Genomic DNA, 27,622 nt, shown 5'->3' with positions numbered 1-27,622 from the left:
CTTTGCATCATTAAGAATTTAATTCATGTTTGATAAATGCGTTTAAATATACGCTGAGTTTGTCAACTGAGCATTTGATATACATTTTACGTACGGGTCAAGGTACCGTAAGTGTGATTAAAGCAACAATAGGGTTACCTTAATATAGCTGCTTCCAAATAGAGTAACAGGCATCATTTCCAGGCTCCTAGTCATCCTCACCAGAATTTTTTTACTGAGAAAAATGATGGAAAACTAAAAAAAAATTGTTTACTTCCCTGTAATAATAAATTGTTTCTAAAACAAATGCATTGACCAATAAATGGGTTATTTTTTTACCAAACTATTTTTAGATTATATATATATATATATATATATATATATATATATATATATATATATATATATATATATATATATATATATATATATATATATATATATGAGAGGAAGCATCATACAAGGTCAAACCTTTTGGTTCGTTATAACAAGTTTGGATAGTCTGCACTGATTTATTTCATAATTTGGCTCCTTTACAACTCTCAAACCCAAGACTCCATAAATCCAAAACATTTCCATTGTATATGAGTTTGCAGCTGTACATGAGACAGACCGGAGAGGACAAGGTGGAGAAAACAAAGAAACAAGACAAGTGATGTTAAAATGAACATTTATAATGACTCTGTTGCCGTCGCAAAAATAATCTTTAAAAAACAATCCATTATTAACACTGAAATGCTGACTTCACTGGTTGTCCACGAGTCATAAAACACAACTCACTGAATTTCTTTTACAAACACAGTACTACAATTACATTAAATAGTCATTACCGTTAAATCTATTTATGAATAATGTTCAAATAAACACATAAAACAATGACACTTTTTGAAATCTTTCCCGCTCTCCCGCTGTCTTTGTCTTCACCAGTGAATCATCTAGAAAACGTTCCGCCTCGGAGATGTTTCTTTGACAAAAGCTGAAAACAGACTGGCAGCATAACAATGATGCCTGAGCGCTAGTGTCTCAACATTGGGGTGATGTTTGTCAAGAGGAATGGATCCAAATAACCATTCCGGCGAACTAACGTTAACTTATGTAGGCTTGCTGCCTTTTGGCTCAGTACACAATTATTTGGCACTCATTCAAAGAAACAAACAAACAAAAATCGCCACAAAAATCTTGCACACAGTTTCAACAATGGCACGATAAGGCATTGTCTTTAGCTTTGCGAATAGAATCGGACTTTTCATTCGAAACGGAAATTCTGGCCTTGAAAGGAGTTTTTGGAATTTTCCAAATTCTCCTTGTGACAAACAAAACAGGTGTACCCAATCAAAAAATACATCACTTTTCTTCCGTTGAATTAGTAGCGTGTATGCTGTCAGTCCATTTTATTTTTCTCTGAGATGTAACGAAAGAAAAAAAAAAAAAAAGACAATGTCATAAACATGTTGCAATGTACTGGCACGCTCCTTTCAAGTGTCCGCTCCTTCTTCAGCAAGTGTTCAACTCTGCACATTAGCCCAAGAACCAGAACAGAAAGACAATTCTACCAACATGACCGTAAACAAAGTGAAACATATCAAACATGGGTTTTGGGGGGATGACCAAGTCGAATAAGTTAAAAAAAAAAAAAAAATGGCCACGGTTGATTGGAAAGAATCTTCCTTTCTCCGATGCAAGTTGTCACTTTAAGCCATTTAGAGTGAACACATGGAATTGAAATGCAGGTAGGTGGGGCGCATGGGGCAAGCAGCCTTAGCCAGTCTGTAGTATTTAGCAGTCCTAGCCTTCTTGTGAGGCTGATAAAAGTCCGCAACATGTGAAGATACTTTTGGAATGATACAGTAATCCATTTGGCATTCATATATGGAGCAGTAAAAGCAATACAGGAGCGAGGGCTGGAAGCCTAAGAGAATGAGACACAAATATCGCTCGTAGGCTGTCAGCATTCTAGCGTACAGTATATCCCCAAATATAGGACGCACCCTTGATTTTGGGTTAAATTCGGGTATTTTCTTTGTTACCGTGTATAAGAAGCAACGACGACAATGTCAAAACTAGAGCAAAAAAGAATGAATCTCACCCCCCTAAACGCTTCATGTTTTCTGGTGTTCGTATCCGCGAGTTATATATTTGTTGCGTGTAAAGTGCGTTTCAGATTTGCCACATTGCGAGCGGTCAGCGAACGCCTCGCCAGCGCAACGTTGAATGCGTTGGAAGCAGTTTTTCCTTTTCCTCGCGACGAAGTTTGAGTTCATTTTGGCACAAATTCCCGCAGCCGCCCAGCGTCCGTGTTCCGTCAAGTTTACGATTACGTGTATATACCAATTAATAAAATAGTCAACTGGAATTGCTTTCCGTGTTCAGCTCTTTCATCGAATCAGCTTGGAGACATGGTAAGCTCTCGGTTTAAGTAACATTCCTGTGTGTGAACAAAGATGGACTCGGACGGCGGTTCAGTCTGCTGGCTTCTTTTATCGACGTCCGCTCTCTAGCTCCTCCCGTCACGGTAATTATTGTAAGGAAGAATACGGCCAATACAACAAATGTGTGCATCAAAACTCGGCTCATGTGGCTGATAGGATCAATCTTCCTCCGATGATGCGGAATAAATAACGAAACCGATTTTTAAGTTTCCGTTTATAGGACGCACCCATACCTTTGGCCTCGATTTTTGGGAAAAACGTGCGTCTTATATTTGGGGAATGACGGTAATTGTTTTCCTGCGTTCTTTTTCGTCATGTTGAGGTGGCAGAGAGAATGATCATTTTGCTGGTGCTGATTGCGCCTCTCAGGCTTGACTGTAATATGAAAATCCATCCCTTAGTGCCTTCAGCCCCCGGATAGAATTGGCTCAATAAATGACGTGCGTTTTTGGATTTTGGAGACGCGAGAAGACGGATCTGAACAGAGGTTTCTCACATGGTCATCAAAGCACTCAGTGATTGACACAAACATCTGCTGAAGGGAATGTGAAGGACGATGCTTTTGAGAGAAGGAACATGCGCTACTTCTCTACTTTGTCTGAGACTCCAGCCCTTTCCATCATTCGCCCGACAGGGTTAATAAATACAAATGACATCCAAAATCATAATAATTCAAAGAAAGAAAGAAAAAAAAAGGTTTGCTTCATTTCACACCTACCAAGACCGAATTATCAGTAAAGTGCAATTATGCAACAGCAAACAAACAAGTGAACGGGGTTCGACATATCTGGTTCGTGACAATGGCCATGAGAGGCCTACCTGACTATATCTGAAATAGATATGAACTGTACATGTTTATGACATTCCTGCCCTGATTTTTACATTAAAGACTGATCAAATAAATGTCTAAAAAGAAATGAGTACATTCATAGATTAGAAGAAGTCTTTGAAGCTGTGACCAAAAAAAGTGGCAGGTTACATGAGGTTCAACCCGTTAAATAAATATATCGAGTATCCGTATGTATCTGATATCATAGAAAGAAAGAAAACAAAAAAAAAAGACCAAACAAGGAGCCAATTACATTTTCACATTTGCTTGTTTCCCTTTTTTTTAAGCTTCTCCCTGAACCTGTGGAACAAAACATCGAGATATCAACTTGGATCTGAGATATGGGTGCTGTGTCAGTGCTGTTTTTCTGGGCCAACATGACAATAATAAACTCCTTTCCAACTCACGACATTAAAACACAAGTTCATAAACATGAGGCGAGTCAACTTAAGTGCTCTACATCTGACCGCATGCAGTGTTCTGAATGTTACGTACGAGTGGCCTCGCAAATGTTTTTTTTTTTTCTTCTTTGTCCTCCCAAAATGTTTCTTTGATACCATGCATTAGAAGACGTGCAAAAAGATAACACCTAACTCCACAAACACATTTTTGATCGTTAATGGTTATGCTATGAATGCTTATAACATGTTATGCTTAGTCCATGCTGGCCGATAGAGAGTTTTTTTTCTTTTCTTTCTTTTTTGTTCTTTTTTTGTGAAAAACAGCAGTACTTAAGCCACAGGTCAAACAAACACGCAAGGGATGCATGGAGTGTAAAACAACATGGATCCATAAAAATCACAATCTTTTACTCTTAAGTCTATGTACCTATGGGGTAAAACGATGCACAGACAGTTTCTTGTCCTTTGTTTTTCTCACATAATGTCTTTGATTATCTTTTCTTAACTTAAAAGACAGTGTTTGGTTGGCACTTGATCAGCACTTCTAAACAAGTTATTGATATCTAACAACTGATCGCACATCTACAATTTCAGAAGCTGCGGAGGTCTAGTTTGGCACAGGTTGTACGATGGAGCCTAGTATTACTTTGATGACCTTATCCATACCGTATAGTGTCCTCCTAGACGCCTCGTCGTACGCTCCCTCCCGTCTCGGGGAGCGCGTTTCTAATCAACTGGACCAGACATCTTTTCAACTAAAATATTTTGTATAGTTTACTTATCAAATAGCAGCATCTTCATAACTTACAAAAAGTACATGTAAACCTATTCATTCAAAATCGTAGTAACTTCAAAGGTTCGTACAACGGACATGAAACACAAAAACAGGACAACATGCTACTATATTGCTTCCAATATTCTTTACATTTTCTTACTGTCAAACTAAAGCATCAGTGACAGAAATATGGACACCACCGCTTGATGACTCATCATAATGCACAAACAAATCGCAAAGCTAATCTTAATCAGGCGTAAGTTGGCACTCTCGTCATCCGCACGAGTATAACATAGTTCACATTGTATTGACAACGCTGGACTGCATTTAGACTACAAACTAGAATAGCTACAATAAAGTACATATAGATCATATGACGTGACGTATCGTATTCCACAGAAATGAATTCTAGTCATTTTCAGATAAGAGGATATGCATAAAGGATGTCATCGTTTCAGCTTGAGGTCACAAACGAGTTCCCAGCGTACTTTCCTTTCGCTTATGCAATCTGTTCGCTTTAAGAGGCTGTGACACCAGCTCTGTTTGTTCAGCCCACGTATGAATATTCATGAATGCTCGACCGATCTCCGCTTTCATCTGGAAAAATGAAAAAAAAAAAACAGTCCTTCTTCGTTGTTGTTGTTTTTTTTTTTTTTTTCAAAACCGTATTTGCTTTCTGTGATAGACTGAATTGGACACTAAAATTGCTGGTTGGTCTGGTGGTGGGTGTCACAGTTTCGGAGGCAGGTGTTTTTTTTTTCTGTGCATTTTAAGCCTTGTGAACTCTGCGGCCCGGCAAAATAGTTTCGTACCCTTTCGACCTAGTGCATAACTCCCGGCAGCAGCACACCCAACACCGCTCATGAGTAGACGAGACGGGAGAAAGGAGAAGGAAGGGGAGAGGGAGAGAAAGACAGAGAGGGAGCACAGTGTACCGTAAGGTAGGAAAAAGCACAGAGAGCTATCGGGTCACGGGTGGAACCTAAGAATGACGACAAACGACAAGACGCGGGGGGTAATAAGATGTCGAGAAGAAAGAGGAAAGTTAATGAGGTGCAGAGAGATATCGTATTTGGCACTGTTTTGATCCGAGGTTTGAAGAATAGCTCCCTGCAATCAAGCAGTCCGCTTGCATTGATAAAACCCCCTCGTTTTGTGCTTCTATTTTATTATATGCTAAAACACCGGGCAGTACAATGTTCTATTAGACAATTACGTCACAAGTAGCCAGCCGGATTGGTGACGGACGACCTTTGGAGTCATCCAGGAAGAAAGGCCCACCGAAAGTTCACATAGGCCGCAGGCAAGCCGTTCGCTTTCACAAATGCTGACAAGTATCAAGAAAAGTGGAGGGACAATTGACTCTGGGCTCAAATTTTCCACAAAAATAAGCTTCGTCTTGGATGCTACTCTGCTGCGGGTACGACTCTCACAGGTGTCTTGGGACAGCTGATCATAGAGCTTCGATTGAAAGGGAAGATTGGAAGATGTCTTAGATGAGGGTGTGTGCGTGTGTAGGTGTGATATAATTTGGGAGAGTAGATAGTATTCACATGACATCGCGGGACTAGGCTAATCAACGTTGACAGCTCATGTGTTTCTATGACGTTACTTTCGTTTCACCAAGGTACACGCGTGCGGCGTTCGGTAAAGCAAACGAGGATGTGAAAAGAAGCCTCCTTGCAATACCTTTTGTTAGACACCGCGAATGTGAATGAAAAAACCAACGGAGTGACCGAGGAAGCATCACACGGACTGCAAGGATAAATCGGAAAGATTTGCGACCGACAAAGTACCCCAAGGCGGGTAAATCACAAACTCGGTCTCAAAACAACCCGAGATTCTTTACTTTCAAAGGCCGAGATACGTCAACCCGACCGACATTGGCCAAATAATTTAACTCGGAAGGAAAAAAAAAACATAACTTGAAAAAATAACGGAAATTACATCGGATCGCAAGTAATACCCCTCCAGACCACCGGCGGCGGTAGTCACTATTAGAACAAGCCCGCCGGAAAAATGTATGCCGTCAATACTTTCCCTCGCTTACTGCGTTTGTACGTCTGTACTTTTATTTCTTACATTATGAAAATGGTGTCATTACTTTTGAAAAATTCTTATCCCTGGCCTTACCTGAAGGAACTTTTTGAAGACGATAGTAAAAATGATTTGTGGCTGATTGTGCCTTCTGTGCTCGCACAGAAAACACCAACTTTCGCCATCAAAAAGCACATCCAGGTTTGTTGATAATCTTTAAAATATTATTTTGCCACTGTTAGCAGCATTTTTTTAAGACGCCACCAATGTTTCGAGTGAAGTCAGCTAGCACGTTGTCAAGTCAGCCGGCTACGTTCAAAGCAAATAGCTCCAGTAAACATGAACGAAAGTGGCCATTCTTCCAGTGCGTTTTGCAAAATAAAGAAAACTAGTTTAGCACGGGGCCGGAAAAGGCCAAATTACTTTTTCGCTTTCAGAAGTAACGTTCGAGAAACACTGAGACGCTCGGAGCGATACAACAACGCAGACTCACGTGAATACTATCTCCGAAAATGGATTCGATCATAGCACGCGCTCTAATTTAAGAGCGCTGCGCCTGTGCTGTCGTACTTCACGAGACATCGGAAGATCAACGTGTTTATGGAGATGTCCTTCTTGTCGGTATCGTCGGGTCTTGTCTGCGTAACATACGGGTCGATGTGCACATGAAAACATACGCACATCCCGGAAGTGACAGACAAGCCTCGAATTGTGTTCTTAATGTCTCACAGTGCAGTCTTCAAAGACCGAGTACTCAAGATGAGGACAATGGGTAGCAGCACTGAGGGAGGCCAAGGTTCTCTTTGAGAGCTCAGAAATGCTCAAAATAGTCGGCCTCCCCACTCTAGATTAACTTTTATCCACAAAAGACAGTGATTCAAAAATATTTACGCGACGTCTTATTTTACACTCTGCCCAAAGTTGGAGATGTGTTTTGGGGTTGGTAAAATGCTGCCCGGTTTTGATCTTGATGCAAATCGAGAGGAATGGCCCACACGTCATCTGTGAGCGAGCCTACTTTTCAAGCCTCACTCTATTTCCCTTTCGTACGAGGTGAAGAATATTTGGTAACCTTGACGTAAAGGCAATTGTTTGTTTGTTCACAGATATCGATTCGAATAGCGTTCTTATCAAAATGCTGTCGTTAGTGCCTTCTTCCCTTCGCACTGAACATGGCGCGCGCGAACGACTTAGAACTTGAGCGCGAGTCCGATAGTTACGTTAATTATAGGGATACGCGCATACGACAATAAGGCAAACCGCTGTTTTGGCCGTAGCCAGTATTTAGGGAGTGAGGATAGGCGTTAGACCTTAAAACAGGATCGAAACGCTGACTTCAGTCCTTTTATCGAGTTACATCGTGGGGTCGCGTCTTTTGGGCTACACGCGGATGGGCGAGTCCATCAAGTGGGAGGGGCGGATTTGGACGCGATAACGGGGAAGGTACAGTATATCTCTGATCCTGTAGCACCAATAAAGGCCAAACAAGAACCTGTTTCCGATGGCCGTTTGCCACCATGTCTGGATATATTTCAATGTTTGTGCATTTGTGGGAGCGTTAGCGATGTGATCAATATATTTATACATTCCTGTGTGTCTCCTCTATCCTCTCACATGGATTATTGATCCCCTGAACTATACTCGCAGACTGCACCTACGAAGTTCATACTGGGCATGATTTTTTTTACATTATTTTCACTGCAAAACATTTGATCCCTGTAAATAAAAAATATCAATAGGCATTTTTTTTTTTTTTTTACATTCAGATCAACCCGCATTCACAGGTTTAAATAATATGTTTCGATTGAATCCGATCGTATTAATAAATAATGGATAAAAATATAAAATACCCAAATTTCGAAATTTCAATTACAATATAAGATTCCAACAAATGTCAACATAGGTAGGTCGAGTAAATTATTTGCTTCCCGTAAAGTGAGGCGGCCTTGGGCGCTTGTCGTAAAACGGCTCCCCCATAACAGTGCCTTCCGCGTTGTATACAAAGAGAAAGGTTTGCCAAACGGCCCCGATAGTCGGCTGTAATCTCACCGGAAACGCTCAACTCGCCGGGAGCTGAGGTCTGCCGCTGACATCAAAACCATGGAACCGAGGAAAAAAAAGGAAAGAAAAAGAAACCGGCAAGAAAGGAAATCAGCAATGAGGTTTTAGAGAAAGGTGAAAGCATCGCCTCACCCTTGAATCTGCAGCTTGGCAGTGGACCAGTTCGGCTTACTCTGATCTCCATCGTCAGAAAGGACTCGACACAAACTTTTAAAAAACATCAGGACGCATCAGTCCTAAAAGACATTCAAAATATCACACACACTTGTCTTCGGTGTCTCCCCCTCCTCCTCCTCCTTTTCCACCCTCTCGTTTGATTCTGAAATATTAAACAAATATTTGGACGTTTCTCTTTCTTCGTCGTCGTGACCCTCTAGAATCTCCCTCTAGCTCTGTCCTCATCCTTTCCTTCCTTCCTTTTCCTTCCTTTCTTCTCTCTTGCCTTTTATTAACCCACTTTCTGCGGGTTGGTAGCGCGCACGCCCTGCTCATACGTGATCCGCTGGCTGATCAGATACTGCGCTGCTTGCGTAGCCGCTGGCGACCCTGTTATGGTGACTTTACGGTTCCGAGTACCAGGAATGAACTCTCCCTTTTTGGAGATCTGGATGCGGGCTCCCGTTAGCTCCTGGTACTCTACCAGCGTTTTTCCTCCCTTCCCCAAAATTGCGCCCACCAGATTCTCGGGTACGGCAATCTCCACCACGTCCTTGGCTCCATCCGCAAGCTTCTCTGTCGCTAGTAGGGAGGAGGCCATCAGTGGGGATGAAGCGTTTAGGTAACCGTTGGAAGCACCCGTAGCGGCCGCCAGAGAACCCAGGGAGAAACCGCCGAGGCCCGTCGCCGGGTGGCCGGCGCTGCTGGAGGCATCGCTAGCATAGGAGGCTAGGAGGTTGGCTGCGGCGGCGGCCGCCGGGTTAGCGCTCGCCGCTACTGCGGCGAGGACGCCGGAGGCCGCCGCCGGGTTAAGGCCCAAGCCCAAGGTGTTGGTATTGTAGCCATAGCTGGCCAGCGTGTTGAGGGCCGACGTGATGGCCAGGAGGTCATTGCCGGAGAAGCTAGACATGGCGGCAGGGAAGGCGCCCATTCCCGTCAAGCCGGCCTGGCCCAGGAGGCTGGTGGCGGTGGCGGCGGCCGCCGCCGCGTTAGGCAACACCTCGGCCGTGTTGGCATAGGGCGATCCGGTGGGGTTGGAGTTGGCGACCGGGCCCGACACGTTGGAATAACTGATGTTGAGGCAACTGCTGCTCTGCGGGTCCTCCTGGATTTTCTGTACTATGATTTCCACCGCCTTGCGGTTCTGTTCGGGCTCGCCACTGATTGTTACCACTCGCTCCTGCAGGTTGATGCCCTCCGGCTTCTGGGAGAGCTGCACCCAAGCCCCTGACTGCTCCATCACCGCTTTCACTGTGGCTCCTCCCTTGCCAATAATCAGCCCAGCCGTGCTGTTGGGCACAATCAGTTTGGCCTGCAGAAAAATATAAACGATATATAGTAGCGGCAGACCGACAAGAGGATCTTTAAACAGCATAAACGGAACGGGGGACGGCTCCGAGTCGGAGCCTCGCCAGCGCCCGCTTTACCCAGCGATTTGTTAATCCTGGGGGTTTAAGCTACAGCTGTCACGCGGCTCTGTCTCGCTATGAAAAACTGGAGGTAAAAATAACCGCATACCCTCACTTTTTCCTGACCTTGGCAGTCTGTGGGTCAGGGCCCAAAGAATGACTATCGGTGGCGACGAATAAACACGCTGTCCTACAAGTAAACGGCGCCTGCCGCGCGGAGACCACACACAAGATAACGAGCGTGTGTACAATGACGGATAACGAGACAAGTGCCCCCAAGGCCAAACCAAAATATCTCGGTTGGCCCCTCGTGCCTGGCTGCGGTATATTTCATAATACCGACTCCTCTGTTTTGCGCTCACGGCTGCAAAGTCACGTCGGGATCGATTGCTTACGATTGGGTCAAAATGGGCCCGTCCGCTCCGATCGATACCTATTTTGTCGGCGCAAGGAGGGAGCAACTTTTCACGAGACGTTTTCTTTTTGTTTCTCGACATGCCTTCGCCGTCCTTTTTGTACACAAAGAGTTTTTAGCGCAGAAGAACGCACCTGTTTGATACGGTCAGGGTTGACCGTGGTCTGCGGCTGCAGTATGCTGACCGGTTCCGGCTTCTGAGCGCTCTGGGGCATCTCTCGGACTTTCTCGGCAATGAAGTTGTGCACGCCATTGAGGGCTTCGACAGTTCCCTGTATCAGACAGACGCGCTCTGTTGTTCCTGACGGAATAAGAAGAGGACAAACAACTTTTCAGTTACTTTCATACGCACCCAATGGATTTAGGGGATTTGCCTGAATCTACATTCGTATGAAGACTTCTTGGCAATGAGAAATGTTCCTTGACATTCTACAAAGCGACCCAATTACTGAGCTATTCCTTCCTTCCCCCATTTATACAATCAACAGAGAAACAGCTGAAAGACACAAGTACGCTTGGTTAGTGAGCCACAGGGGGGAGGATTCCTTTTCAGTGATGTAACTCTTTCACCACATTAACATTGAGTCTTACTTGCCTTGCAGTTCTGAGAGGCTCAACAACAGCCGGGGTTCTTTCAGTAGCCACATTCTTGTGCTCAATTAAAAAAAAAAAAACACTCGCCCTTTGTACGGACTTCCCTGTCTTGCTTTCGGTTCGATTGTATGGTGACTTAAAAATTACAATGGTAGTCAGTATCGTGCAGACCTCAAAGCCCGCCCGATTCTAAACGTGTCCATCTGAAAAAAAATTGGATTTTTTGCAAGTTGTGCCATTCCACTCCAGTCCTGGAGTTGGCAGTAGCTTCTTTGTATACCAAAAGCTATCAGCGAGTCAGAAATGTGTATGTATTGCTTGCATATGAACACTACGTGGGCATTTAGCATGCATGACTATTAGCTTAGCATATTTCTGATAATATATTTGTTTTGTCATAGTTCGTGGGGTGGTGTATTTAAAACTTTAAAGCTTCAACATGCATCAGGAAGCAGTTGTATTTTTCAGTCCTCTAGGTGGCACTCTAGACCGCAATGACTTGCCATTTCATAACCCTATTTCTTTAAAGCAACAGTGCCATCTAGAAGAGTCAAAAAATACAACCACTGCTTCATGAAGCAAAACTGAAGCTTAATTTTCCCATATCTAGTTCCGACCCATATGACCTAGCTTGCAATACCTTTACAATAAGCACAATGAAATCAGTTAGGATTTTTTAACATAAACCTGCAAGTAAACACACAGTATCCAAGGTAATACTCCTCGTTGTCTCCTCCAAGTACAAAGTAAACATTGGAGGAAGTGACACATGGGAGGAAAAACCAGGAGCATGAACATGGCCTACTTTAGACCCTCCCTTTGGAACTCAGGTCTCTGAGTGGAAATGCTTTACATCTTACTAATGCAGTTGTATTTGAATTGAATCAACTGGGAGAACTCGCATCAAACTTTCAACCATTTTTGTAGAAGCCTATCAATTCAAATAATCTATGATTTCGGTGCATAATTAGCTCTGAGGTTCTAAGACCTGATCTTAGTTGTAAGCCCAGATACACAGTTTTTGTATACTTATGTGGTTTAATGTCTATTTTATTTTAGCTGCCACCATCGTTATGATTTTCAAATTCGATATATGATTGTATTTAGTATTATTGTAGATATGTATTCCCTATACGTGTTTAAAATAATTAATCAATTAAAAAAAAGGAGGACACAAGGAGACGCTCTTGATTTTGAGTTGCAAGTGCTATCCTGCAGTATTGAAAATATGTTGATGCTAAACATGAAAGCATGTTCAGTCTGAAGATAGGATGTTGCTGGAAGCAGGCAATTAAAAAAATGTTTAAAATATACATTTTTTTAATAAAATAAAAAATCGTCCATACAGCATCTTTCTGTTCTCAATATCTGATGTTAGGACCTGAGGATTACAATCCAGTGCGGGCTATCTGTGCAAAAAGTATTTTTTGCTGAATTTTTGCAGCTGCGGCTTACATGCGGTAGCTGGTGCAACCCCAGCTTCTCTAATCACCTAACTGCCATTTGTCATCAAAATGTGAGTGCATATGAGTTACAAATGATGAGCAAACACCCACCGCTCCCCCATGCCCATCTTTAGCTGTGAAAACAAGAAAAAAAAAAAGTGTGAATGAGGCAACATGAAGTAGCAAGATGTAAGTGTGGCCTTTTTTTTCTCCACAGTATTAACATACAACGTAATGAATCCAAAATGTGTTCTACATTACACTCCAAGTAAAGTCACATCAAGAATCAGTCTGTAAAAGCCATCTGGACAAGGTTCCGTGTTCGCAAATACCACTGGGTCTCGGCTACGTGTCAGGCAGCCTTTACACACGGGAAAAGTGCTAGTTTGCTGTCCCTTTTTTTAGAACATCTCTGGGGCGGCATCGCTGTCACAGGGATCTATCTACCTTGGGTCGAAAAAAACAAAACCAGTGCGGGAATACTTTCCAGCATCACGCAATAGCAGTGTTTGATTTTTTGATTTTTTTTTTGGATACTATAATGAATTCTACCACTATACATTTTACATAATTACAATAAATGGTTGAGATGAGAAACTCACTTAGCTTTACAATCCCTAATCCAATTACAAGGCTTTCATTCTAGTGGTTGAAATGTCAATGGATTCAAATAAAGAAGTAGCGGTTGTGGTCGCCACAGTCTTTTTGTGGAAAAGGTAACTTCAAAACATAATAAATGTCATTATCATCCAACTTGGGCTGACTTTGAAAGAATCATAACCTCGTCAAAAACAAATATATTTTTACTTTCAACCCCTCGAAATGTCCAGCGGCATCAGCCCTATTCATACATATTTCCGAAGAATCTTCAAAATGTGAGAAAATAGACAAAATCTTCCCTGCAGCAAAATAAAAGCTTTCCTGCAACAATTCTTGGATCGAAGCTTTTTGTCAACTACAAATCCCAAAATGCATAGCAAGATCTTTGCATTACAGGGTTAGTTGCATATGTTTACAATACTGGAGTATTGACCGCATTTAATATTCAACAATTCATGCATTTATCCAAACACAAGTTGAAGCAAATAAACAGGCGTAAATGAAATGAAGAATTTGAGACTACAGAGACACAATTACTTCTGGGGTTGATGCACCTGCTGGTCATTTTTGAACCGATAAAAGTCACAGAGGGAATGACGCCAGTGCAGGCTTTTAACCTAATATGTGTATTTATGTCAGCTCATACATTTCCAAATCACTGTATTATTTCAACTAATGTTGCTTTGTAGTCATATTCAAAGGGATGCAAAATCCAGGGTGAGTTTTTAAATAAACAGCAGGTGTAATGTCCTATTAATCCTCTTCACTTATTTCCATTAGTTGGGGAACGATATGCCACACACATTAATTGCGAAACAAAGCAGGTTGCGCCTCACTGTGTATGAATATTAACACAACATTCATGTGCTATACGCATAATCACTTTTTTTTTTTGCCTGCTGGCACACAAGCAACAAACAAAAAAAAAAAAAACAATCAGGCAGTTGCATGAATAACTTTGAGTGGAGATATTACGTACACGCTGCCAAGCTACAGTGATGGTGTGACGGCAGGCAGAGACCAGCTTCAAATGTTATCATTGATGAGATGCCTTCAAGACAACCATCCATTTAAATTTCATCACCTAGATGACTCAGGTTTCCATTCCAGCTTTGCTCTATGGGTGACCGATTTCACTATAACAACTTAAGGCAGGGAGGGGTGTCCAAACTTTACTTTGAGGGCCGCGTACAGAAAAATAGAAAGATGCAAGGGACACATTTTTTTTTTTATTTACTTGAATCTATTAAACACGGTAAATATATAAAGCAAGGAAGTAGACAGCTATAGTTATAGATTTTTAATGCATAGTTTATACATTTACATTGGTACTTTAAGTAATTGATTAGTTTAGGACAAAAGTACCTAAGTACTTAATTCATTAAACTAATCAATTAATATATACAATCAAGTAATTAATGACTTTTGGTACGTAAAGTACACTTTTTTAATTGAAATACAAATATTTTTAGTACCTAAAATAGTTGATTACCGTAGTAGTTAAAATATTAGTATTTCAGTATCTAAAATAATTGATTAGTTCACCACATAAGTAACAAAGTAAAGAATTACAAAACTACTCAATTCATGAAACTATTCAATGACTTATACAATAAAGTAATTCATGACTTTTGGTACTTTAGTACCTAAGACAGGCACTTTGGTAATAATCGGTTACCCTAGTACCAAATTGATAAATTACCTTAGTACATTCAATAATTAAATACAGTACAGTACTCATATTTTTAGGACTTAAAATAATTGATTACTTCAGTAGTTGAAATATTAGTATTATAGTGTCTAAAACAATTGATTACTGGTACTTGGTATTTAAGTACGTGTGAATTAGGAACCAAATTAATCAATTATGTTCCTAATTCATTAAATAAATAATTGCTTTTATAGTTTGCTACCTAAATTTATGCACTTTATAAGGTAGTTATTTTGAAAAACTGCCACGTCAAGGATTTCTGTTAAAGGTCAATTTTATTTATTTATTTTTTGACATTTCTAACGGTGTCTATCATCAAACCTTTTATTAACTTTTTAAAATTGGACACCTCTAATTTATGGCATAAATCCTTCAGATTTGAGTTTCAGATGTCCTTCCGTTGGCGGGGGTACAGAAATATTCCTTTTTGTCCCCTCATCTTTGTTCATGATACCAGTGACTTGCAAAGACTATAATCTACATTCCGGATGAACAGAATGTAATTCTTCTAAGTTGCTTAAACTCTCACCCAGAAAAATGTAATACCGCCACAACCTGAAAATCGCTGCTGTATTATACTTCCGAGCCTTCCAGGGCTTCTTCCCATCCAGCAATATTTGTGTATCCTGCTTCACTGGCAACTTACGGCAGTTGAGAAAACATTTTGTTCTCTATAACACCACGACAAAAAAAAAAGAAGCAAACATTAACATTTAAAAAAAGAGCGAAAAGGGAGGTTAATTATGACTTTATCTTGAGATCATGAATGCCCACATCTTTCCTCTCGTTTCAGCTGTTGAAACGCAGCGATGTGAATCACTGGGTGTGAGTGGGTGTGTGTATGTGCCGCTTGCACTTGCGCGAGTGGGCGCATGTAAAATAAAGTGCATTGCAGAAACGGGGGCCCAAGAAATTCTGTTAGGCAAAGTTTTGTTTTCAAGCCAAATGTGAAACCGCCTTGTGAAAAAGAATGTGTTTCTGGTGGAAGACCAGTTTTTGACTCATTTGAGTGTCTTGGGCCAAAAAAAAAAGGTTCCAGGAATTATATGTTGTTTAAATGTTTTGAAGGGCATTTATGGGCATTACACCTTTTATTTGCACTTGAGTGATTGTTCACTTGATATAGTTCGAGAAATGTTAGCCGTAGCATGATTAGCAAGCATTTGCAGTAAAACAGTTATTTGAAGAGACATATTGTCCCGTCTCGTGATCTAATCGGTGATTTTCTTGTGTTCGTATCCGTAATTATATATTTGTTGCGCGATAAGTGAAGTGTCTTTCAAAACTCCCACATTGCGAGCCGTCAGTGAACGCCTCGCCAGCGTCACTTTGAATCTGCAACGAGCAGTTTTTCTTTTTTCTCGCGACTCCAGTTCATTTTACTATGAATACCCGATGTTGCGCAGTATCTGTGTTTTACCAAGTTTATGATTGTGTGTATGTGCTAAAAGGCCGCAATTAACAAACAAGTCAAATGAAATTCCTATCGGTGTTTTCTAACGAGCGCACTCCTAACTGAATCAGATGGAGACCGTAAATTTTACATGAAGAATGAATTCGGACGTTGGTTCGGTCTGCTCGCTTCTTTTATTGACAATAATCCCCTAACCACCCCAGCTAACACGGGCTGCTGTTAGCTGCTACGGGCACTTGCTGCTAACAGCTAACTGACGTCCGCCCGTCTTATAGTCGGAGAATTACGGTACTTGCTATTTTCATCCAAATACTCTATATTTGTCTAGAATTTTCAGTAGGCTATCCGAATACCAAAAATACTCCAGCCCTAGTTCTAAGGCAGGCATGCAAATCAAATGTTAGGATGAGGTCATCATATCTGGCCCCGCGCCCTACCAACTACTCGGAAGCAAATCTTCAAGAAAGACGGGGTGGGGAGAAGGGAAGTGGACACTTGGCTTGAGTTGGAGTAGCTGGAGTACAGCTGGGAGAGGGGTCATGACTACTGAGAGAGATTGAAACGGGCTATTTCTGGGACGGCCCGCCTGTCCCCTCTCACATACAATCATGCATCATCCCCACTCTTCGCTATCTCCACTCTCTCGCCCCTTCCGTCCACACCCGGGGCCTCATTTTACAGAGCTTTTTGAACGCACGCGTTTCATGTGTCTCGTGGACTCGGACGGAAGATTTGAAGCGAGGCCGGTTGTGGTCGCATTGAGCCGTCGCACAGAAGCGCGCTGGAGAAAATGGCTGCGCCGGTTGCTGTCCCCTAATTTCTCCCGTGAGTGATTGTGTCGGTGTTGGGAGTGTGCTCAGACTGCCGCGGGAAGACAGATGAGGCCGTGAACTGTGTGTAATGGTATTAGCATGCTACATCAGCCAAAATGGAGAGTGATTTATCTCCGAAGGTACAATAAACCTCGGAGAAGAAATATCTGTTTGGACAAACTACAAACATCTCTCAAATTCAGAATTAAGGAACTTTAGTTTTGTCAGTCCGGACTGACCGAATCGGTTGTTTCATATTACAGGCATCCAATTAAAACCTTGCCAGCACACTCGATATGTATTCATCTCGTCACTCATCGCAATTAGGAGATGGGCAGAGCAAATGGGCAGAGCAAATGGGCAGAGCAGGTGGGAGCCTATGACCGTGTGCACGATACAAAGGGAGGAGTAAGAATATCCTGCCGAGAGCCGGCCTATACATTTGTGTCCACTGTAGTGGACATTTGTTTTTGGTCTGGACTCATTGGAGTTAACAGACTAAGTCCTACTGTGCTCAGTAGAGGACATTGTGGCATTTCCAATGTCTCACGTGTTTGGCTGGGATGAAATGAACTTTGGCAAGACAAAATGGACACAAAAAAAAACCAGGCGGGACTCATGAGGCTATACACCAATGCCTACAATTGTTTAAACAAATCAGTATTATTTAGTTATTCTCAGCCGCATAAAGTTAGCATTTTCACCATCATTAACTGATAGTCTAATCATTGAGCCAATCCCGGCTCAACTGTTGGTCATGTGACATTCACAAGCTGAGTTGTGTTAGCACAAGTGACGTCATTTTCAGTTGAGTAAGTGCTTTAAAAAAAGTATTATTCGTACATGAAAAATATCTTAGTTATTACATTAATGAGATGTTGAAATGCATGATTGCGGTATTGTATTGGCGTACCCTTCTGCCTACTGCCCCCTATCTGCTGGAATGGAAATTAGAAGTACTTTCGATTAGAAACTCAGTAATGGCTTTTTTTTACACGAGACAGTTAGTTTTTGAGTATGAATTTTGTTCATCCAGTCCGCTTAACCGGTACAGCTACTGCATGGTGCTTTTGAAAAGCAGTAATTGTGTTCTTAATATACACAAGTATGATGTACCTTTGACTGCATCCACTCTATAAACATCTGGACCTAATAAGCAGCGAGATGCACAGCACCTGTTACTTTTTTTTCTTTTTTTTTTAGCAGTTTGAAGCATCCCCTGAGGCATGAAGGACAAACACAGACTCCTCTACAGCTCAGGCATTTGTGTGTGGGGGAAAAAATAGAGCATCCTTCACTTGTTGCAATGTCAATGATTCACTGAATAATCCACATCGCTCAATTGGAATATTTTTTTTTTCATTCAAAGGGACACTTCATTGGTTTGAACAATGCACTCATAATAAGTCAGTATGTAAAAATGATCAAATTTTCTCTGAAATACGAAACTCAGAAGCGATTTAAGGTGTTTTATGTTGTTGTCGGCATGTTCCTATTCTTGTCCACTTCGACCTGTGATGAATAAAGAATAATCTCCCCAAATTTTAGATTGCATTGACATCTTCAGACTTTTTTTCCCCCTCGCCGTATGCATTTGCTGATGCCCGTTTGACATGTTTGCAAGTGGTCCGTGATTGGATTTCAATTTTCACACCAATTCCGAATAGTCTCTTACCTGGGTAGAAATCTTTGGATTTCGACAGTTTAATGGTGGCACCCGTCTCTTTCTGTAGTTGTACAATGGTCTGGCCGCCCTTGCCAATTATAGAGCCGGCTGCATAGCTGGGAATCAGCACCTTCAGGAAGTATTCACCCTCCTCTGTGAGAGAGAGACACAGATTGTAAAAAAGGGTCACATCTCATAAAGTGGCCCTACAAGATTACAGGGGTGTCAAACTCAGCAGGTCAGGGGCCACATACAGCCTCATTTGATGTCAAGTGGGCCTGACCAGGAAATACATTGGGTAATTGCTATACGGTAAATACCAATAACTTGACGCTTTTCCCCCAAAACTCGTGATGAAAATAGATACGGTTAATGAATTTTGATTGTATTTATAAAAGATGAAGAAGTAGCTCAGATTCCAGGTTATTGTCAACAGGCCTGTATTTATCACTGATGTAATTGGAACTTCAAAAAGTATAACCACGGTTTGAAATGACATGGATGCCATTTGAGGAATTAGTTTTCCTCATTTCCCACACGTTCAGAATTATTATGGAAGTTATTATGGACTCCTAACCCGTATAAAATGAAAATTATTTTAACGCTATAAGAAATAAAGTGATCACCAGTCTTAAAAAGAAACACTTTACATTGTAAACACACACGCAAAAAAATATAGAGGTCTATTTTATGGCCTCTATAAAATCACACCAAGCATTATTTTTACATAAGTACAAACAGAAGTGGCACAAGAATCCATTAAACATACACATATGGGTTACCATCAGCTGTAATTACAGCAAAATAACACAATCTAACACACACGGGCTCCCTTAACTCACCTCCGCCCTCCTGAGTTTCTATCCTATCAAGAGTCGGGACCGAATCTATCGAACCTTTAACGTAACCGCGGGGTTAACTTGTGAGGTGCAAATATCAAAGGTTTTGCATCAGTTTTTTGTGAGCTGATTTCAGTTTGAATTTGGTAAACGTCACCACGACTTTCTAACTTCAAAGTGAACAGAACAAAAGGGTTAGAGTACTGTAAAAAAAATTTATGGTTTCCCCTGAAGGTGTAATTACCCCGGATAATGGACAAGAGAGGAAGTTCTTATGGCATTTTGTTTGACCATCTGGGTCTAAAAGGGTGATGGGTCAGTGACCTTTCCTATCCTGCTGGCTCCGACAAAACAAAGGGGAAAGTAATGTAAATGTATATGTGCATATATAAAAAGTCATTTGGAATATTCAAACCGGTCCCTAAAAAGTGGAGATGCACGAGAGCTTCTTTGCGAAACTTCTTTTGATATCACCACGTGATCAGAATATAATCTTTTTCGAACCAACATGGCTGAGTTCAACACGTTTATTTCCCTCTTGAGCGTGGTTGGGATGGACCAGATTCACAGAAAAAATAACAAGAAAAACAAAACACTATCTGCTCACAGGTCGATCCTCCAGCGCAGGCCGGTTTTTGTCTAGCGGACCTTATGTTTGACACCGCCGAATATATCAAACTTGTACTTGATTACCAAACAATATTTGAAAGACATGCTGAAGGTTTGGCATCACACATGTTCACATTTAAATTTGTGTCGCAATTTCTTCTGCGTCCTGTCCTAGATTTTTTTTTTTTTTTTTCCGAAGCAGTGACGGCCTTCTTTCAGGATTGAAAGGGCCTAATTTAAGATGTTTTCAATTGATTTCAAGCAGCTTCTGTGCAGTGCTTAATTGGGGAAAAAATAAGTACCATCACTCATTTATTCGGCTATTCGTAACAGAAGAACATTTCATCTGTAATATATAATAGGTAATAATAAATGGACACATTTTGCCTGAGTTTGAAATATCTGAATGCATTTGAATGCACCTCACGTATCTTGGGCATTGCGAGATGTCAACACATCCGTTAACGGGGACTTATGATAGCATAAATGATTTTTTCAGATGAATTCAAGGAGGGATTGCTTTTTTTTTTCAATCTAATAATATATTTATTTTTGAAATAGTCGTATGAGTGTCACAAAGAAGAAAGAAATTCAACAAGAGAGGGTACTGTGAGCTCTTGTGAAGTCCGTGGTAAAAAAATCCTGATACACTTGCAGCTAAAAATTCAGAAGTGTTATATGACACAAATAAATGATAATAATGACATTAGCAAGGCTGAGGACACTAACTGTGTTAAAAAGTTGTCAAATTGTTAAGAATGAAGGAAGTTATGACATTTTAGAAACTTCAAAAAGCTGGCAAACATGATTCCAAGTCAAAACAATGAAATGGCTGGTGATTTTTTTTCAAAGAAAAAATACTCGAATGACGGCTATCCCCTCCTCTAATTTTTGTTGCCATTGTACAGATTGGAATAAAACTTTGTGAGATGGCTGGGATGTCATTTCATCTTATTGCTACCATTCCTATACGGCGCATTGTCCCAACGGGAGTGAAATTGTTAAATAGCTCAAAATTAAGCAAGATATGTTGTTATAAAGAAGCAAGCTAGCTTCTCACATTTTTTGGGGGGCGGGCAAAGATGATTTATCCCTCTGTGCCTGCGATAAACAGAAATATTTCATGAAAATACAAAAAAGAAAAAAAATGGGATTCCACGGTACATTGACTGCGTGTTTTTTTTTTTTGAGGGGGACGCAAACAGACCTGTGATCACACAAAAATGGCATCACAAAAAATAGTGCAAATGAGTCCATTTTCACATTTCTGTGAGAAGTGCCGGTGCCGCTTAAAGCGCTGGCTCAGTCCAAATGCAAAACCGAAGCAGTGCCACTCACCATTACTCATTTATTGGTAAAGGAAAGATAGAGACGTTCCCGATGCAAACCATGAACGCGGCACCGTACTGATCCATCACCGTACGCAGACATGAGAGAAACGCATCGCGGCCAAGCACACAAATGAGTTTCGATGACTTCAATTTTGAAAGCGGCTTAGTTTGAAGACTGCCAAATGCATTTCCCCCGTTTAGACCTCGAAGAATTCCCATAATAGTAAGTGATTGACTACAAGGTATTTGCTGCCAATAAAATCCTGCCGATAATGAGTAGGCTAAATTTGTATCGACCTTGAACGTAAATAAAGCCCGAGAGTGGTAATGCGACGACAACGATTTGAAGGAATTAAAAAAGTGATGAGAGTGATTCGGTCCTCCTGTTGTGGGGCTGTGTTACAACTAAATCCCCCCCTGCATCCCGATTCCGATGCAGTGACGTCATGTTCAATCTTCTTCAGCTGCCTCAAGGGTGACGCTACGTAAAGAGACACCGGACATGATTTTTGCTCTTGCACATATTTTTTTGTTGTTGAATACACAGATTTTTATCTCCCCACAAAATAGAGGGAATCAATTTTAGCGGGAGAATGACAAACGGATGAGATGGATCCCTAGGTATGAAACGTAACCTGTTGCCTCATAATTCAGCAAATTTGAGTCATGTGAACAAGGCACTAATGGAAAAAAAAAAGTGCACAGCCTAAATGTTAGCCTCTCTCCTCTTGACGTTAATATGCTCCTCATGTTCCATTCAGACACAGATTTGTTTAGAGTGCACCACCCATAATGAGCGGTTCTAGCAAATAGCGAGACAAGTACGTGACAGTTGACAAAATGATGACGACATTGCCAATTTTCTATACATGGTGCTGGGTATACAAACACGCGATTTGTCATTTATAAACGTTTCACAAGAAATACAATTTGCTGTTTTCAAGATGATTCTGAGGAGACAGAAAAATGCAAGCCATTCCAGAATATGTATTTTTCCGCAAAGGCAATCGCCTAATCTTTTGGTTTTCACGATGTGTACTGGCAATCTGTTCTTACGTCGCAATGCTCGCATCGAAAAACAATAAAATGACCTTGGTGGGAAAACAAAGATCGCGCCCGATCGACGTGATGGTTTTCAAGTATTCGAACCTACTATCGCGGAATTGGTATCCAATGTCGGCACAGCAAAAAATTGAGGCGGCTTGCAAAATCTTAACGTCAAAAGACCTGTTGTTGACAGGCAAGCCCAAACCCACTGCGTAACTTTGGGTTTAGCACCAAGTCGACCCGGGGGGAGCCGGGAAGCCACTACGGTTCTCTCCATCACCCTCGCAGTCATGTTTGCAGTCATTAGTCAATAATTAATTCCAACCTAGTGTCTGAGATCACAGTAACAGGTTTTAATGGCATCATGTGGTAGAGTAAACACGGCAATCTGTTGCTGCAATCCGCCAGGGAAGTCGAACAGTGGGGGTACGTCGGGATGCTGAGTCGGTAGGGTGCGAGTTCAAAGCCCCATCTAACCATACCGGGAGGGTGTCTCGGAGGAGATGCCGAGCCAAATGTATTTAGTTAAGTCGTCCAAGGGGGGGTGGGTCAGGGGGACATGTCTTAGGGACCGTCCGTGGCCCTCGCCACAAGCGCATCCCGCATTTCCAGATACCGCCCGGCCAACACGCCCGATAACGAGGCAAAACCAGCCAAACGGCACGTCTTTAAGATGAATAAATTCAACAAGTCGGAGAAAAAGAGTTTGGAGGCTTACCCATTCTGAGATCTGCTGCTTCTCAAGTCCTGTGTCAGATGGCCATCAATGCCGGGGCGCAATCTCTAAGGGGCGTCTTAACGTTAGCCTCGGCATAGGTGCGACCGTAGTGTTGAGGAATGCGGCCAGCGGACCTCTTTTTTCACTGAGGTCCGTTTCATCGGCGGGTGCGGGAAAAAAAGAGATTTCACCGCAGCGTCCGAGCCATGCCTGCAGCTGGCCGCAGCCTCAATTGTCTGCGAAAATGCTAATGCAGACTCTCAGTGTTTTCAGTCAAAGACGGCACGCATTGTTCGAGCCTGCATCGGTGTGAAGGAGGGGGGCGGCGGCGGAGTGTGGGGGGGGGGGGGTCTTCCCTGCCGCATCACCCTTTTCACTGCTCTCATCCATATTCATCGAGTGGCCTGTCCATCTGCGGCAGCGCGCAGGAATGGCACTCCGCTCGGCCAATGGCCGGCCTCCTCTTGCGAGCTCGTCACGTCCCCACCTCCCAAAGCCGGTCCCAAAAAATGGAATTTTCTTCCTATGCTCCGCCCCTTTTGACGCAGCACTATAAAGTACGCGCAGTCCCTTCGCTCACTTTTTTTTTTTTTTGGCGGAACCCGACAAGGTGAAGCATTGAAAGGGGGGAGCGCTTTGAGTTGGGACGCGTGTTAGCGTGACCTTCAAGGCTGACCGAAACGGCGTATTGATAAACATAAGCGGCTGATGACGGCTGTGGAGGAGGAGTGATGGGAGACGGCGCGCCGTACGCCACCCACTCGCCTTTCCCCCCACCCCCAGTCCCTCAGACGGCCATGTTTGAGAGGGCGGAGGGGCTCATCAACCATTGCAAATGGCAGTGCCGCAGAATGGTGGAGGGGGGTGATGAAGCCAATCACTACGCCTATAAATCCCACATCGAGCGCTATCTCAAGAGAGTGCACATAAAGACTGCAATGTGCGTGTCTGTGCGTGGACCTAGCGGGGTCCGCCGTCACTTCATAGAACATTACGGGGGGACCGGCAGAAAAAAAGAGGTGCTTTTGCATCAAGGAGGCCTAATAATGGAGCCTTGGAACCTTCCGGAATATTCCGCCGGTGACTGTTATTATGAACGGCTTCCTCATAGACTCCATCTATGGTTCACTTTGCCCTGTCTTGCTTCCTACCCCTCTATGTCATCCTCTCTTTCAGCGCCACCTGGCAAATTCACAGTCGCCTCACGTCACATCGCTGTGCAAGGGCACCTGTGTCCTTCCCACCCAAAAATTCAAAGAAAAAAAACAAAAAACATCTCACATTCTTGTGCCAAGCCCTCCCTCGGCAACAATAGCTGATCACTTCCAATCGGAAAACCAAGCCACGCGCGCATTTTTGTATATTTCCACACAATCGCCGAGCGACGCGGGCAGGATGAATTGGCTACGAGAAACCAACATGTTCATTTCTAGAGGAGGGGGTAGCGCTGATAAAAGAAGAGGGATAAGGCTCATTCAGTGTGTCCGTAGCTTCTGAAGCACAACGAGGGGGGCTCAGCTCAACGAGCACAGGCTTCCTTTTCTTTGTTACGACTGACAGTCATGTTAATGATCAGTTCGCTACAAGGAACATGATCAATATCAAATGCGGATAAGAGGCTGCTGATTATGGTGGTGGCTGAGTACCACCATGGTGTCTGTTTTACTCTATATTGCAATCCCATCCTTATTACATAGAGTATAATGGGAGGCGGTATTAAACTCATCAAAAATGGGAGTGATTGAAATAAATGGTGGATTGTTTCAAGTAGGGCCTGACTGATTACCGATCAGATATTCACTAATTATTTTCCTTTACGTCTTAATGTACGCGAATCATGTACATCACCTGCATGCAAGTAACACTAATGTCGTTAATTCGTACACATAAATCTATATTATAAGCTTGTATCCTTAAACATATAAATGTTGTTGAGAAGCTCCTTCTGCAGACCTGTCATTCAAAACTAAGCAAATCTTCATGCAAGGAAAGTGTGGAAAGAATTGACCTTGACGTCAACACTTTATACACAACCTCAGGTCACAGTTTGATTTAACTGAATCAGATAATACATAAATGAAGCAGAAACTTGTTAAATGACACACATTCAACTACTAGTATTGCAAACACATATGACAAAGAATGTCATTTTGTGAAACAAAACAGATTTTTTTTTTTTAAACAATGAGAGGAGTAGGTCCAAGGCCAGCATGTGAATTTTGAAAATTTGCATATAATTGACAGTTATTGAAATGCATTGCGAGGAAACAGATGCCATTTTATCAATTATGATTTTTTAAATTTATTGTTTGATTAATTGGTAATTTTGTTCTGCCGAAAATCAACATCCACATCAGTCAACATTATTTGACTAATGCACATATAATCATAACCAAAACATGGGGGTTGCACAGCTGAAGTTTCAAAGTACAATAGATACTGCCATGAATGGTAGGAATATTGTAACACATTTTCCAAAATCTTCAGCTTTGCTTCATGAAGCAATTGCTGTGTTTTTGACTCCTCTAGATGGCACTGTAGGTTTAAAAAATTGAATTTAAAGAGCCATGTAGATGAGTAAGCAAAATACAACTGCTTCATGAAGCATCTTGAAGCCTCATTTTCCCATCTCTAATAAAAACAGATTAACCAATTAAAAAATTCTGGCATGACTATCCATAATGGTGTACTGAGGAAAAATGATTTGCACTACCTGTGGACAGCCGAGCTACATGCAGGCGCAGAAACAAGAAATGAGACTTCAGAACATATTAAGAGTGTATCTCCCATCCCATAATTGTTTTTAAGTGACAAGTAATTACATCGCTTTTCTTGGATTTAGTGATTATTTTTCACTGACAAATACATGTCCGTCAGTGACTATATGCCTTCAAACCTATGTTTCTGATGTAACTTTATAAATAGTAAGTGATGAGAAAATGAAGCATCATGAAGTTTGTGTTTTTTACACCTGTAGATGATGCTCTGAGGAAGTCCAGTGAAATGGAAATATACCATATATATAAACATCTGCCATCTAGAGGAGCAAAAAAGTGGTTCACGATGCTTCATTTGACTCCGACTCATACAACTACGAATAGTACATGCACGAGATGCTATGCCTGCACTTATTAAAGCACTTCAGAAACACGTTGAGTATGTTAAAGTGGACCTCTAAAGACTTCCAGCCATGTCTGACCTCAAAATACTGCGCTGTCAAAATCATTGTACTGTTTTGATTTCACACTTACAATTCATATTTGTCAAGGGGGATAAAATTGATTTATCCTTTTTTCTTGGCGCAAGAATTTTTTGGAGGGGGCTGCCGCTGCAATCCACCACTGAGCAGAGAAACAGATGGTTATCGGTGGCGAGAATACTTCAAATGCTCTTCTCCTTTGCTTTTCTAAAGACTTAGCATAATAGAACACATCACGTCTGCTCTGAATGGACCCATACGTGTGTGGCGAGGGGGTGTGTGGGTGTGGGGGGGGGGGGGGGGGGGGTGGATTGATATGCAAAAGCGTCCTGCCATAAAGAGGCCACTGTGTCAAGGCGTATTGAAGTAACAACCGCATGACACACACACATACAACAAACCGCCCCCCCCCCCCTTCCTGGAAAAAAAAAAAAAGAAGCACCAAGTGCACAGGTGCAGCACGGTCGGGGGTTTGAAAACACGGCTCGAACGAGCACTGCGCGTCCACTCACAAGAGCGCAAATTCGTGTTCCACAAGTGATCGCAAAAGGCGCCGATGGCTATGATGGAAGGAGGAGGTTGTTTCTTACCTCCCGTGTTAGTGCGCTTGGTACAGCCGGCCTCCTCCGCCGGAGTTTCCAGCGGTCGCTTACGGGAGTCCGAGTTGTCCGCCTCCATGTGGTTCTGCTGCACGTTGTGCACATTCGCTGTTGAGTAGATGCTGTTGTGGTCCATCGCTGCCTCGCCACCACCGGCCATCATCTTTTCCTCCCCCGGTGCTGCCGATAAATTTGTGCTAGTCCCTTACTTACACACACACACACGCGCCACACACACACTACCGGCAGCGGCACATCGCCGGATGACGCGCACCGCCAAATGAATAAGTTTTGGGGGCTTCGAGCGGGACTCGGGGTCTCCACTTACCGCCTGTCCTTTCCCGAGCTAAATATAAATCCCATTGAGTGAAAGGAGCTCTGGGAGAGCACGCTCCTTATTGTTGACGCGCAAAACAAAACAGAGCTGCGCACCCCGCCTCCCATCCCCAAAATAAATACATGGGAATCGGCGGTAGTTTACTCAGGCCACCTGCAGCATTTTAAATTAAGCTTGCTCGGAAGAAAAAAAAAACGTACCTTTATTCTA

At 42.3% G+C, this 27,622-nt stretch overlaps 1 protein-coding gene across 3 annotated transcripts; it reads right to left on the bottom strand.

Annotated features, from left to right (window-relative positions):
* Nucleotides 1-632: 632 nt before the first annotated feature.
* On the bottom strand, nt 633-27,333 carry nova1 (NOVA alternative splicing regulator 1). 3 transcript variants are annotated; one of them, XR_015868546.1, is made up of 5 exons: nt 27,067-27,333; nt 18,743-18,886; nt 10,626-10,792; nt 8,644-9,979; nt 4,991-5,010 (listed from the first exon to the last, which is right to left on the bottom strand). XR_015868546.1 is itself a non-coding variant. In XM_088440413.1 (4 exons), exons 1-4 carry the CDS (start codon nt 27,236-27,238, stop codon nt 8,960-8,962), a joined length of 1,503 nt encoding a protein of 500 aa, XP_088296539.1. In that variant the 5' UTR covers nt 27,239-27,333; the 3' UTR covers nt 633-8,959. The 3 variants fall into 3 exon arrangements, 2 of the variants coding, with proteins under 2 accessions (XP_088296539.1, XP_088296540.1); XM_088440413.1 differs by having other exon boundaries at nt 633-9,979; XM_088440414.1 differs by lacking the exon at nt 27,067-27,333 and adding an exon at nt 23,278-23,570 and having other exon boundaries at nt 633-9,979.
* Nucleotides 27,334-27,622: the final 289 nt, after the last annotated feature.

This window comes from Hippichthys cyanospilos, chromosome 18 (assembly GCF_059441005.1).
Source record: "Hippichthys cyanospilos isolate Australia breed blue-spotted pipefish chromosome 18, RoL_Hcya_1.0, whole genome shotgun sequence".
NCBI lineage: Eukaryota > Metazoa > Chordata > Actinopteri > Syngnathiformes > Syngnathidae > Hippichthys > Hippichthys cyanospilos.
Note: the sequence above shows the minus strand (reverse complement) of the source record. Positions and strands in the feature narration are given on the sequence as shown.

Excerpts from the sequence above, each read along its gene's own strand:
- nova1 (XM_088440413.1), bottom strand. The coding sequence starts at position 27,238 with ATGATGGCCGGTGGTGGCGAGGCAGCGATGGACCACAACAGCATCTAC. Across the intron at positions 18,887-27,066 it reads CAAGCGCACTAACACGGGAG|AGGAGGGTGAATACTTCCTG; the intron begins GTAAGAAACAAC and ends TCTCTCTCACAG. Across the intron at positions 9,980-10,625 it reads ACCCTGACCGTATCAAACAG|GCCAAACTGATTGTGCCCAA; the intron begins GTGCGTTCTTCT and ends ATTTTTCTGCAG.